The sequence below is a fragment of the Crocuta crocuta genome, unplaced genomic scaffold, assembly GCF_008692635.1.
Source record: "Crocuta crocuta isolate KB4526 unplaced genomic scaffold, BGI_CrCroc_1.0 scaffold270, whole genome shotgun sequence".
In the NCBI taxonomy this organism is placed as follows: Eukaryota; Metazoa; Chordata; class Mammalia; order Carnivora; family Hyaenidae; genus Crocuta; species Crocuta crocuta.
Window position 1 is genome coordinate 2716682 of NW_027527569.1, and position 15134 is coordinate 2731815.

The window sequence follows — 15134 nt, forward strand, 5'->3', positions numbered from 1 at the left end:
ATTGCTACTACGGGGATCGCCACCTCACGCCGAAGGAATGCTGGAAGTATGCACACGTTCCCAAAAGTAGACCTCCTTCACCGCCGGAGGAGCATACATCACCCCGTGGCAGCCGTCCACCTTCTCAGGCGTTTCGTAACCGAGTAAACTGAGAGCTGGGAACAGCCCTCTATTAAGTAGCCCGCGGCGCGGAGCCTCTTCCCACTCGGCCCAGNTGTCGCCGCCGCTACCTCGGTCACCCCCGCCTCAGGTCGGTCCGGCTTCTAGTCCTTCTCCCTTACCCCGTCCCTCACAAACGTCACTAGGGACCCTTGCTTCTAGCCTGTCCCCTGCGCTGCCCTGCGTCCTTGAGGATCGCGCGCCAGAGAACCGTTTGGACTCGTCAGAGTGGAGATTTGCCGGGTACCCTGCGGTCCTGAGATTCTTTTTATCTTTGAGGGAAAAAGGATTGTAGCTTTTCCTACCAGTTGATGCAGGGCGGTTGCGTGTGCGTAAAGCACCCTGCTCAACGTTTCTGTTTGTGGAGGGATTGCATCTACAGATGCTGTCGATTTCGAGGAAGGGTGGCCCAGGTTCTGCGGCCACCGGCCCCTCGTGCTCTCCTGGTCGGAGCTTTCCCGGGGGTGCGGGGGTGCACCCCAGCGCTGGGAAGGTATTTTAGTGACGCATGGTGCGGAATTCTTTGGAGGGCCGTCCGAGTGCTCCGCAGCCCATCGAGGCTGCGCGGGTGTGTGCGGCATCTTGAGACAGATTCCTCGTCGAGTGTTCTGACTCCTTTGCGTTTCGGTGGATCTGCGATGGTGGGTTAATCCAGCTCTAGGGAGACTCAGGCTTGGCCGACTTTCTCAACTTCTTGAGGAAAGCTCGCCCCTCCCGACCTCTTCCCGACTGCCTCGGTCGAGGGGTCCGTGGGACCTTTGAAGTAGTTTCCACCCAAATCCTAGGTAGTGTAAAGATCAGAGAGCTTGGGGCGCCAGGTTCATTTATGGGGCGGGGACGCGAAGACAGGGACCAAAAGAGGTACCCCAAATCGAGTGTCCCTGGGCACCTTCGGGTGACCCTTTCGAGGCGTTCCAGGACCCCCTTTCTGTCCCCCATCCCGCCTCAGCGTGGACTACGGAACCTAAAGTATGCAGGAGCACAGGGGAAGGATGGAGCAAGAAAGGAAATGAGTACTTAACTTGCCCTTGGCTAACTAATGTCAAGGTCGCAGTGGGTCACATAGGTAGGTGACGCGCACGGGATCTGGAGGAACCCCGTGGGTGAGGGGAGGTATGATTTTCTTTTTTAACTGTACTCGGGAGTTACAGAATTGGTCTTTTCCAGGAGNTGAGGGAATCCTTGCGGACACGTAGGGGCGGCCGCTTTCAGACATTTATGTCTGAGAATACTCAATGAAGCATTGAGCTAAGCATTCACATAAATGTTTTGGCTAAAAGGAGAGAAAACATTTTTTTAAACATATGGACAGAATGCCTGCGGGGCTGGTAGAACTGACTGTACGTTCCGATATCCCGACGCGACGTGATTCATTCTTGCCGCTGAGTCAGGCAGCCAATAGGTGGCGCTCTAGACCCGGGCAAAAGCGCTTCCACTACTGGGGGTTTTTTTGTGCCGAGTTTAGGGGTTTAAAAAAAAAAGTCTGAGCGCAGGGTTTTGATGGGTAGATTGTCAGCCTTTAAGTTTTCGCGAGCACGACTGCCGACTGAGTTGGAAATTATTGTAGCAAAGTTAAGGGCCAGCTGATGGGAACAATGGTCAGTCTCACCTCCTGCTTTTCTCTGAGGGTAGAAAAAGGTTACAAATGTCACACAGCTGTTAATTAGGAAGAAAGAGATTGCTGGAGTCCTTGAATCTTCGGAGGAGCGCCAACATTTTAATCTTGGCCTCATAAAAAGGAGCTCTGGGCAATTTGGCACGCCTGCTCATCAGACATTTAAAATGCAATTTACACTCAGGCCGAGGAAAGATGCCCTAAATACATTGTGCCAATAATTTGGAAGGGCATGGTTGGAGCTTGTCAGTTTCTTTTCTCAAAGAGGGCTCGACCTTTGGTTCATTTTTGGATTCCCAAACAGGACTTCGTTTTTCAAGCAGCCTTGTCTGTTGCCTTACAATAATTTATGTACTTCACAGTCAACTTTCTTTTTATGTCTTGCCTCTGGCAACTTCCCAGTTCAGTTCATTGCTAGTAGCTTTTGTCTCTGGATTGGGCCTTAGAATATTTTAGAAGATTCCCTACTGCCAACATAGTTTAAGCACCTACTATGTGCTGGGAATCACAAAAGATCAATAAGACTCTTTGTCGTTAAGGCATTAATAAACTAGTTACAGAATCAAGAAAAATCAGAATAGAATGTATTCTGTGGAGGACATATCCTTGTATTCCTCTGGAATAAGTGGACAGTTAAATGAAAATATTAATTATTATTGAGAACTTTTATAAAAAGTATCTTGGGAAAACAGACAAGAGTGTTTTGTCTCTTCTATTGCTTGTGTTTTAAAGTTATGTATCTTAGTGTTGTTTTCTCCTCATTTTGGATAAAGGATTTATCAGATGTGAAGAGAACACAGCTAGCAGTAGGGTCAGGTTTCAGTTGGGCCTTACATATTTCAGGATTACATATAATCCATTTCAGACCTTAAAGAGCTGCATCTTGGTAGGCAGAACAAAATGAAGAAAAAAAGAGAGTAAAAGAGGTTTATTATACTTTTCCAAATTACCCTGAGACCACTAAAGTACAGTTACCTAAAGAGTTCAGCAGCTAGGAAAAAGCTGCCAGCCAAATAAAATCCCCAGCTGGAAGAGACATTCAGTTGAGTCAGGGATAAAATGACCTCTGAATTAGCCATCACCAAGGCAGGATGAAGTCATGTGGGGCCTGGTAAGGCCGTCACCCCGGGATGCTAAGCAGGACCAACCTCCAGGAAAACAGGACCCTCTTTAAACTTGAAATTCCTCTTAGTGCCATGATTAAACTGCAGTAGATGAACTTGACCTCCACTGCTCCACAATAGGCCCATTATATGCTAGGCTGGGCCCTGGCGGTTATTAAGACAGACCTCGTCGGGTCCTGGCCCAGGCCCAGGCTCCACTTCTAACCTGGTTCCAGGCCTGCCCGGACCCGGTTCTGATACGGTCACTGCTTCCTCCCGCAGATCCCTTCATGCGGCTGTGAGCTCGAAGGCAGAGCATGCGGACCAGGCTTCCCCCAGCGCTTGCCGCCCTGGGCGCGGCCCTGCTCCTGTCTTCCATTGAGGCAGAAGGTAAAATGCTCTTCCCCCTCCGTCAGTGACAATGCAGAATTCTAGAAAGGAAAAAACAAATCGATCTTGCCACTATTGCTTGCTCTGTTTTCCCTGTACTTCGTGTTTTCTCCGGGTGTTTCTCTCCTCTAAGAGAAACGTCCCCTTCTCCTGAGGTCTGTCCATTTTCCGGCTCTCAGGTCCAGCTCTTTCGTATTCTGTTCAATCCATTCCGTAAGTGCTGTGTGGTCTCCTTGCGCTTGTCCCTGCGGTGTGCTGTCCACACTGCCACCTGCAAGGCTGCCTTCCGAGAGGACCGGCCGTCCGGGAGGGGGCGACAGCTGCACCCAGCTCTGAGAACGGAACGCCTCCTGGTGGTACCCAGGAGCCCCGGAGCGCGGGCGCGCTTGCTCGCGTGGCTGTTCACCACCTGGCTCCGGGCTGCGACCTCGGTGTCAGCATGAAATAAAAGACTCCAACAGTGCCGGCTCCGCGTGTCTGTGTGTTTTGTGGGGAGCGCAGTCGTTAGGCTGACGGTGCAGGCAAATGAGGTGGCAGCCAAACCGCCCAGAGGATGGGTGGCAAGCCGAGATCCGGACCCAGGATGTGTTCCAGTGGGCCAGGGTCACTGCTGTCTGTCCCTGTTTGGTTTTCGGGGCTCGGGGCTGGGAAGAACGTGGTTAGGTCCAGCCCTACGCAATTAGCTTGGATCTGCGCCAAGCTTCCCAACCCAGGAAGCAAGTGGGCGCCAGAGGAACCCGGCTAGGGTGCCTCCTTTCTTCCCTCGAGCATCAGACCTGATGGGACTCTGTCAGGAGCTGGGAGCTGGGTGTCATGGCCCCAAGGTCTGTCAAAACAGCTCCGTGTGGCCCTGCTTGGTAGAAAATGAAGGACCTTTGCTACATTTCAGCCTCACTTTATTCTTTTTGTCGTGTGCCCATTGATGCCTTCATTTCTCAGTATTTACTGAAAAAGTTATTTCTGTATGTTAACTCAGTGAGAGCTTTTGTGTTCCCTCAGTTATCATTCGAGACTTGACAAACTAGAATTATTGCTCTGCAAGGCAAATCGGGTTATACNAAACTGTTTTTTAACTCAGCCTCCAGAAGTGTGAGAAATAAATGTTTGTTGTGTAAACCACCCAGTCAGTGGTGTTATGTTTCAGCAGTCTGAACAGAGACACTGTCTTGGTAGCTATGCCTTCCTTTTCCCAGTTGGTCTTTTCCAAATCTGACCTCAACAAGCTCACGTTTCAACCTACACAGTCTCTCCAGCTCTCAGTTTCCTGGCTCCTGCATTGTTCATTGTAACCTCAGTGTTGGGGTTTTGACAGTTCTCTTACCTTGAACAGACATCTTTTTTTTTTTTTTTTTTTTTCAATAAAAAATGCCCCTGATGGGGTTAAGGGAGAAAAGACATGCATGGGGCAGCTGTGGGGGTCTAAGAGTGGGTTGTGCTTTTTTAGAGGCTGTGGGAAAGTAGAGCTGTTTCATGACAACAAGATTTTCAGTAACTTTCTCTTGTGTTTGGTTTTCGACTTCAGGACTACAGGTACAGAAAAATTAAGATTAGGAAAAACAAAGAGGCTCCAAAATGGATGGCCTGCTTAGAAAAGTGACAGAAACTTGCTGTTCTTCTTATCTAACTGATGCTGTGTGAATGTAGAGGCTTTTCAGAGTGGCCTCTGGTGAAGTAATACTCGGATGAGGTTGCCTTTAATGTTCCTTTCTATGTCGTTGTTAGGAAGGAATTTTATTTGAGGAACTTCTGGAAGCCCTACTAAAGATATTTTTAGATAATTCAGTGAAGTGGTCTATTTATTGCTCATTAAGAAAATAGTTATTTGAAAATCAGAAAGATTTGAGAATTCTGAGGAAAAAAATTAGGTTGGAAATGATGTAAGTGGAAAAAATCAATTCTCATTTGGATAATGGCTGGTTAGCAAAGTGCAGTTAAAAAGAACATTTTAACATTGTGTATCAACTGTGCTCAACAACAACAACAAAAGAGCATTTTACTGTCTACATTACCAATGATTTCTGTATTTCTCACATTTTGTCTTTTTAATTTGGTACAGCTCTTTCTTTTGCTTTCTTAAGCTATCTTTCTTGACCTCTTTAGGTCAGCCTTTAATAATTATATTTTAATGGGATTGATTTTTTTGCCTTATTTTTTAGTTTGGTACTGTCAGATAGAAAGATATTATAAGCCACAAATGTAACTTAAAATTTTCTGGTTGCCACACTAAAATAGGAAAAAGAAACATAAGAAATTACTCCTTATCATATATTTAACTTAATATATCCACTATTATCACTTTAACATGTAATCAATATAAAGATTATTAGTGAGATATTTTACAATTTTGTACTAAGTCTTTGAAATTGGGTGTGTATGTTACACTTGCAGTTCATTTCATTTTGAACCGGCCATATTTCAAGTGCTTGCTGGCCACATGTGGCTCCCATACTGGACAGCACAGCTTGGTGTTATCTACCAACTAAGTGGTCCCACGAGCCTGTGAAGAGCTAACAAAATCTGTGGCCAAAACCCTTCTGGGAACGATGGCTGAAAAGAGAATTTCTTGGAAATGATGGCTGGAAAGAGAACTTCTTGGAAATATAGGGGCACGTTTTAAAATTTCAACTGGCATCCCCGTTTCCTGCCTTGTTTTGACCTCAGTTGTGAAATGGCCATAATTGCTTTTCTTTCCCTTTTACAGGGCATACTTTTTTAAAAAATGTTTTTATTTATTTCTGAGGGAGAGAGAGAGAGAGAGAGACAGCTGAGCAGGGGAGGGTCAGAGAGAGGGAGACACAGAATCTGAAGGAGGCTCCAGGCTCTGAGCTGTCAGCACAGAGCTCGATGCAGGGCTGGAACCCACGAACTGTGAGATCATGACCTGAGCCGGAGTCAGCCGCTCAACTGACTGAGCCACCGAGGAGCCCCTTACGGCGCATACTTGAACTGTTGTAGTCATACTATTTTTCTTTTTATTTTCAAATGTTTATTTATTTATTTTTTTAAAATGTTTTATTTATTTCTAGGAGAGATAGAGAGAGACGGCGTGAGCAGGGGAGGGTCAGAGAGAGAGGGAGTCACAGACTGAAACAGGCTCCAGGCTCTGAGCTGGCAGTCAGCACAGAGCCCGACGCGGGGCTCGAAGCCATGAACCGCGAGATCATGACCTAAGCGAAAGTTGGACGCTTAACGGACTAAGCCACCCAGGCGCCCCTCAAATGTTTATTTTTGAGAGAGAGAGAGAGAGGCAGCGTGAGTGGGGGAGGGCCAGAGAGAGAAGGAGACACAGAATCCGAAGCAGGCTCCAGGCTCTGAGCTGTCAGTACAGAGCCTGACGCAGGGCTCGAACGCACGAACTGTGAGATCGTGACCTGAGCCGAAGTCAGACGCTTAACCGACTGAGCCAACCAGGTGGCCCAGTCATACTATTTTTCAACCAATTTCTACTTACTTAACTTTTTCTATGTTGGAAACAATACTCATATTTATATTAATTAAAAGGTTTTGGCTTATAATTTTTGTATCTCCTTTTTTTTTAAATAATGGTACCACTCTCCTGCTCCTTGACTTGTATCTGCTTATACAAGAAACTTTATTTTTATAATATAGAATTTTATCTTATAGAAATAAGATTAAAATGATCATTTTTTGCCTTTAGCATTTGTAATATTTAGCGATAGCATAGACTTTATTGGCCTTATAACTTGGCCAATGCTCTGTATGACCTAGAACGTATGAATCATTTTAGGTTCATGTATCATTTGGTTTGTTAATTGTCATTTAGAAAATTTAACATTTCACATTTAAAGGTTAATCAATGTTTCCTGACAATTAGACACCTTTCTAATAATCTAGAATTCAAGATGAACACACCTTGTGAAAAACAGTGTTTTAATTTTAGTAAGTTTGATTTGTATTGATAATTTATGAGGAATAACTGGATATTATCAATTCAGCAGTGAGTTGAGGCCGTAAGCTTTAACTGTCTTGTGTCAAGGTTAAGAGGCTGATTGATATACATATATATTTATAATTCTATGTCTGTATGTATCTGATAATCCCGTGTCATAAAACAGACATTTTGGACTACAGAGGAACTAACTGATCATCGATTCTAATTCTCTCATTTTCCAAATGAGGAAGACAGGCTGAATAACTCAGCTAATGTGGTTACTTCAGGACAAGGTATAGATGAGACCCAGGTTTTCTCATCCTGGTTTACTTCCAGTTTGCCTACACTGTGCTTTTTTCTTGCTTGAAAACTGGTCAACCTAATTTAAGGAAGGAACACATTCTGTAAGGTGTAAGGAATAATCCATCACTTGTTTGAAATAATAAGTTTTCAACTGTTTATTTTTGGTATCTTATAAGCACAAATGAAATGAATATATCATGGCAAAGATCATTAAACATACACTAGCCTTGGAGGGAAAATATAAATAAATGCCAATTGCAGAGAGTAAAACCACTCTTTGCATACTTTTAAAGGTTTTTGCCATTAGGGCAGTATCCTTTTCAGTGTGGTTATCACAAAGTCCAGGCTAAAGGTCTTACTAGTTCATCAAGATGGTATTTCAGTAGATTGTTCTGAAATTCTGCTTTATCTTTAACATATTTTATATGTTACCAAAACTTATTAGACTATCTCCTCCTACCTGTCCATCTTTCCATCCATTCATTCATCTCTGTAGAGTTGGTAAACTCTTGGACATATCTTCCTTTTGGTTGCCATAATGAAAAATTATTTTAAATTATATCTTAAGCTAGATTCTTTAGTTTTAAACAAAGTGTGTAAAGTTAATTTGTCAAATTCGATCTATATCTGAATTGAAAATATCTGAATACCACATATTTATTATTGAATAGGCATCAAATAATGCTTTTTTATAGACTTGAAAAAAATATAGGTATATATATTAATAGTCACCTGTGTACAAAGATTGCATTTTAAAGGTAGTTGTCCACTCAGATATTTTCTGTTCTTTACATTCAATCCAGCATGGTAGATAATTGTGCGCTCTGGAGTCAGACTATAGGACCAAAGGTTTGCTGCTTTTTAGTTGTGTTAACCTCATTAAATTTCACTGACTCACCTGTGAAACAGGGGTAATAGGGCACGTTATGCTGGATTGTCATCAGAAGAAAAAACAGACAACATATAAAGTGACTTGTATTCTGCCTATTGCATAGCAGACACTCAGAAAACACTAGCTATTATTATCATTCGTAAAGAGTCCTAAATCTTGCCAATTCGTGAAACAAAAATATCACGAGGATGCAGTTTGCATAGCACTGCTTATTGGTAACAGAAAGCGTTATTCATAAATGGGAAATTAAACTACTAGAGTTCTCAATACTTAAAATTTTAGTCTTTTTATTATCAGTATTCAGGTTTTTGGAATCTATATATGATTGCTATGTTACTTATGTATAACTTAAGTTCTATTTCTCTTGGTTCAGAGTCTCATTCTGTGCAACTATGGGTCTTTGCCATCATAATCCCTATGCAGGTAGCTCATATCTGAAATAGTCTAGCATCTGCATTGATTTAGGGAATATAGACAACTGCCTGTGACAATGCAGGGGCAGTTGTGAATTATTTTTATACAAAACAAAAGATTTTCAAAATTAATGAAAATACATTTTGCATTGATTCAAGTTGATGTGGGTCCATACACCAGCTTTACTATCTTTTTTTTTTTTTTTTGCAAAACAAACAAACAAAAATGTATAAATGGACTGGCAAGGCTGAAAGTTTTCACGTGTGATCAAAGTGGCAGGAGAAAAGCAGAGTGGGCTCTCTGAAGCTATATAGTACACATGCTAGCCGGCCATTCTTTCGATTCCCAAGTACCACATCTGAATTTCTATGAACACCTTAAAATCCTCTGAAATGTTAAAGACTTTTCCCAACAGTCAATTTTTCAGTTTTTCTGGAATCCTGGTCATTTGGAAATCAACAAGGTGGGCCGCTGCTGCCCTTCAGCAGTCTTAACCTAATGTCTGCTGCTTCAGGTCAATTTCCCTGCAAGGTTGGTGGTACTGTTTTTCCATGTACTGATTTTTTTTTTAAAAGCATGCTCAGGCCAGTTGCGTCTGCCTTTGCATTAAATTTGTCCTGAGCCATTGCTACTAGAACAATATTTTATAATGATATTCTTAATACCTCTTGTTGTATTAACATTTGTTGCATGCTTGTTATACTAGGCGATGACTACAGCTAAACCTTGCAATATGATTACAGACAGCAGAATGTTGAATAATTAAACCATGCATGTAGATTAATAGTCTAATCTCACTGCCTGTGTATGGATAGTAAGAAAATAACATTCATTCCATTGCTAGCATATCCAATAAAAATAAAAAGCCATCACCTACAGCTGGAAGCAGCAGTTCATTAAAGCAAATGTTTGCTTATTTTGTTTTATTTTCATTAAAATGTGCTATTAATATTATATAAATCCCTAACCCCAGTTAAATTCTATGACTCATGTCTCAAAGCTACTACTGTATTTCAATTGACCTCTATGAAAACCTAAAAAGAGATTGTAATTCTCCAAAACAGATGCAAAACTTCTGACTCACAAGGAATACTTTCAGACTTAAACACTTTAAGAAGAGTATGGCTGGAAGTCATCTTACTTGGTTGACCTCCCTCAAGAGTAGTAATTTATAATGCATTGACCATGCACTGACAGTGAGTCAGTACAATGCTGCATGATGAGGCATGAACATGGCAGAGAGAATATCATTATAAAATATTTCTGAAACGTCTTTGTGTAATGACTATTGTACATGGAGGCTTTTGTTCATTGTGGGAAACTAAAAGCAAGTCAACATTTCATTGACACATGCATGAAGCTATATAGTTCTGTATGTAAACTATTTCTTTCTGTACTTTTCAATTATTCCTGTCATTGACTTCTCCAAGTTTTTATGCACAGTCATGTCTTCAGATTGCTGATCCTTCTTCACTGTTTTCTTTAAGTTCTATAAATAAATGTCCATAAATATACATTGATGTTGTCTTTTCATAATTAACCATTGTTTTGTAAAGGACCATACTGGCATTTTAATCTAAAATGCCACTTCTAGTATGGAGTATACCTGCTGCAAAGGAAAATAACAGTGTTGGTTTACACCTTGCAAACATACAGCATAGTGGTGTAAACAGGCAGAATATTAGTTTTATAAACATCTGTATATTACGTTTTATATATTTAAAAATTATTAACATCCCTCATTACTATTTTGAATATTTGTCTATGTGAATATGAATATACATTTAAATGTATATTTCCTTGTGCAACGTAACTGCTAAATTTCCCATGATTTCTCCCTTTCATTAAAATACATATTTCATCTCTGCACAGATTGCGATTTATCAATCAAAAATTAATAACAAGACAATGATGCAGAGAACGAACAAAAAACACCATTGATTCTTTTCCGCATTATGGAAAAAAAGTACTATGTCAATGTTCTAAATTAACTTCTATGGTTACAAGCAGGTTGTGATTTGGCATGCTTATTCAAAATGCACTCAGCATGTATTAGATTCCTTTAATTGTTATGTGAATTGTTTGCATATGTGGTTATTATATGTGATTTCATTGTACTTGTATGTACTTGTATCCAAACATGTTTCTATTTTGCTTGATTTTGCTGGCCATTCTTGGATGACCTAGCAACTCAAGAGTCAAAAGTGTTTTGTGCTGTCTTCTGTAATATGTATACTCTCTGATGTTTTGTCATATCTTGTCAGCTTTTAATTTTATTCTTATCCAACAAGATATCTTCTATATTTGTTGGAAACAAATTTATGCAAAGACAATTTTAGTAAGCTTTGCTTGACACAATTCTTTATTGATTAAATTGACCATTTTGTGACATTGGAAGATGTAATTGATATCACCTCTCTCTTTTGCAGTTGACCCACCTTCAGACTTGAATTTTAAAATAAAAGATGAAAATACTGTTCATATGTCATGGGCAAAACCAGCTGATCCAATTGTGGGTTACAGAATAACAGTGGACTCTACAACAGGTAAGTTTTGAGATATTGGGTTTTAAAACAGAGACATGAAAGCTGATATAATCCAGTCTTCTCCCTACCTTCCATTTCATTAGGAGAAAGCTGAAATTTAGAAAACCTTAGGGATTTAGCCAATGTCACCAGATATTTGGTGGACTCAGGTCTCCAGATTTCCAGCTTAGTACCCTCTGTTATATTTTTGTAGTGTTGAACTTTATTACATGGTTTGCTCTGCTAAGCTGTTGTTATTAAAAGTGGACTTTTTTTTTTTTTTTTTTTANGAGCAGAATATTGCTGGTAATCTTTCATTTTATAAAGTAGAATCTCACTTCTTGATATTTTTCTTGAATTAGTATTTTTAACATTTAAATTATCAAGTGATGAAGTGAGTTGTTATGCCTTACCCAGTGTCCTATACATATGAGTACTCAGGAAACATTCTCCTGGAATGATGTTGAGCTCCCATGATGGAAGACAAGCATTTACTCTGGCTAAGTGGATTTCGTAGATCCAAGACGAAGAGTCTTTAAAAAAACAAACAAAAACCTTGTTTGGGTTGTTCTCAAGAGTTTTCTTTAGTGTTCATGATGTTGCCCAAGTGTGGGGAACTAATCTCTATTGATTAGCTCTTAGTTATAACATGGAATGGAAAAATAACCATTTCCATTAACACTGGCCAGGAGACAGGAAGAAGTCATGTCTGGCTGACAGTAGAGATGGATGATGTTGATATAATTTATCATGAAAGCTGTATTTATATATTTAAGTTTTCTAAAAATACTAATAATTTTAAATGCCAATTTCAAGGAATTGAGATTTTTTAAAATTTGATGTGAGAACTTAACAAGGGATCAAAAATTTACTTTTTCCTTTTTGAATCTTTTTTCCCCAAATAATCTTGGGGTTAACTAATTCACTCATTCCAAAGCAAAAAGTCAGTTGAAAAACAGCCCTATCAGTGTTCATATGTTGGAAATTACTGACTCCTATACTCCCCAAACTGTCACTGAGAACACCCAACCCACCACAGCCGGGTTGTCTTGTCCTGTGGGGGCCCTGGTCGGTTCTGCATGCGCTACACAAAAACCAGGAATGTTTTCAAGGTTTTATTTTACCTGTTACCTTTATTGATTATTTATCCTTTGATGAAAATTTAATACAATTAAAAATGTACCAGGCACTTAGTGCCTAGGAACTGTTGTTCCTGATTGAATTAAGAATGAACAGGGGCGCCTGGGTGGCTTAGTCGGTTAAGCGTCCGACTTTCGCTTACGTCATGATCTCGCAGTTCGTGGGTTCGAGCCCCGCGTCGGGCTCTGTGCTGACTGCCAGCTCAGAGCCTGGAGCCTATTTCGGAGTCTGTATCTCCCTCTCTCTCTGACCCTCCCCTGCTCACGCTGTCTCTCTCTCTCTCCTAGAAATAAAATAAAAATATTTTAAAAAAAAGAATGAACATAATTTATATATAAGTATATATCCAGAACACTGTATTTTGAAATGCTTGACCTAGTTAAGTCAATTCAGAAGACTATAGTTACCCATTAATGTATGCACCCATTTGAGTCTGGAGAATGCATTGCTTCCACACTGACTGCTTCCCACTACAGCTTAATTTTAACCCATGATGTTGTCCTTGAGTTGATTTTAATCCCCTATTTGCCTTTCTTCACTTTCCTCCAGCATACAATTTAAAATTAAATTATTTTTTTGGTCTCATTTATGAAATAATTTTGTTATCTGCCATTACCCCTAAGGAACAATGGGAGATTTTGGTTTGATATTCTGGTATATCTTTATTCCAGAGGAATCTTTGAGTCCTCAAACAAATATTGAATATGATTATAGTAAGTAAGGGTGATACCAGTCCATTTAATTGAATTTCAAAGTTCTAGTTTTAGAAGACAGAAGAAGATAATGTTTGGATGTTCTGAAAAAAATGTTTATTTAATTTTTAGATTTTGAGTATATCTGGGAATTACATTATATTGTGTCATTGTTATATGTGAAAAAATATTTTATTACATTCATATTTTCCTTTCTATATTTCCAGATGGGCCCAGTAAAGAATTTACCCTTGCAGCTAGTACCACTGAAACATTATTAAAAGACCTTATACCTGAAATAGAGTATGTGGTGACAATCACTTCGTATGATGAAGTAGAAGAAAGTGTACCAGTTATAGGACAATTAACAAGTAAGCATACATATAAAGTACTTTTAGCCTTTTTTATTACGCAGAAGATTTCTCCAACTTTCAGATTTAATCTGTTATGCAGAGTTACTTTGTATCAGTATTAACTATTCTTTCTATGATCATAGTCCTTAGTGAATGTTAATAATTCATTCCTGATTTATAACCCTGGTCTCTGGAAGCAGCAGGAGTGTTATGAATGAAAACTATTAAAAACATTAAACTTTGCCAGGCAGCAACATTAATGTCTTTTTGAAGAACATCGAAAATCTCACTAAAAATAGTTTATTTGTAAGGCAATGCTTATTTGGCAGCAGTCTCTGAGCAGCTGGGCATGGACCATACATTTGAAGGACAGCGGGGTAGGGACATCTGGGTGGCTCAGTTGGTTGAGTGTCCGACTCTTGATTTTTGCTCAGGTCATGATCTCTCTCACTTGGTGAGATTGAGCGCTGTGTCAGGCTCTGTGCTGAGAGTGTGGAGTCGGCTTGGGATTCTCTCTGCCCCTCCTCCACTCTCTCTCTCTCAAAAATAACTAAATAAACACTGAAAGACAGTGGTAGAAAACAATATAGTTATTTTTAAAGGAAATATTTGTATGGGTTCGTTTCTTTTTGTAACAGTCAGGTTTTGATTCAGTTCAAACAGGTGGTCCAACAAAGCCAGGAGAGAAGAAACCTGGAAAACCAGAGATTCAGAGTAAGTATTTCCCTTAATGTTTTTGCTTGAATTTATAGAAGTCATAAATGTAATATAAAGGAGATGTTCCAAACTATGTACACAGTTTAATTTTATTCCTATGTTAATTTCTATAGGTGTTATCTAGAACAAATACAGACAACATAATAGAAATATATGACTAAATAGTTATATTACCTTACATTTTGGGTTTCTAGTCAGTTTTTCATTCTAATTACTAAATATTCATTTTGCTGGGATTTTTTTGAACTGGTGTGTATCCACATTTTTTGGGGAAGGATTTTGGCAGTAGGTAAAAAACAGAGATCTTCACTGGACTTAACTAATTTCTCAGAGAGAAGCTGACTGAAATAGGGATATAGGAGAAATATAAGGCTGGAACACAAGAGAGAGATGCCTTCATCATGTTTGAAGAAATTCAGTAGCCATGAAAATATAGTTCTCAATCTATATATATATTATGCTCATCTCTAGGGCATTTTCATGACTTTAATTGATGGCAGAGTAGCTATTTCCAGTATCTGTGTAAAACATCTTTAGTAATATGTGGGTCTTAACATATCTAAAGAATAACTACACATTTTCCAGAGATGCTGTTGGGGAGGTGGTGTCTGGGAATCAGTGGGGTTAGAGATTGGAGTGGAGTCTTAAGCAGTTTGAAACAACTTCCCAGGTCATTTTGATACATTCTTTCACTACCTCTATTATTATTCTGCCCCCACAAAGAATTGAGGAGGCAAATTAGAAAAGAAAAATGCATGAAAAACATTGTTTACAGTTTCCTTTATAATATATAATTAGGAGCCCAACCCCAAACAAAATAAGATACACAGTGATCCTTGGTGCATTTGTAATCAAACAAAAGGAATTTTATTTAGTCTTAGTTTTGCAGTTTCTAACCTCCTTTGTCTTCTATTGCTTTGTCTGACATACTTGGATGGA

General features: G+C 39.8%; 1 protein-coding gene across 4 annotated transcripts in view; it reads left to right on the plus strand.

Moving 5' to 3' along the window:
* Positions 1 to 213: 213 nt before the first annotated feature.
* COL12A1 (collagen type XII alpha 1 chain) overlaps positions 214 to 15134 on the plus strand; it is a 119325-nt gene continuing 104404 nt past the window's right edge. For 3 of the 4 annotated variants that reach the window (XM_077770263.1, XM_077770280.1, XM_077770286.1), the window contains exons 1-5: positions 214 to 250; positions 3160 to 3267; positions 11198 to 11314; positions 13353 to 13496; positions 14133 to 14192. In XM_077770263.1, the coding sequence (XP_077626389.1) occupies positions 3195 to 3267; positions 11198 to 11314; positions 13353 to 13496; positions 14133 to 14192 (394 nt within the window). In that variant the 5' untranslated portion in view covers positions 214 to 250; positions 3160 to 3194. Of the gene's footprint in view, positions 251 to 277; positions 403 to 3159; positions 3268 to 11197; positions 11315 to 13352; positions 13497 to 14132; positions 14193 to 15134 lie in introns of those variants that run through there. The other variant, XM_077770272.1, reaches the window with a different exon arrangement.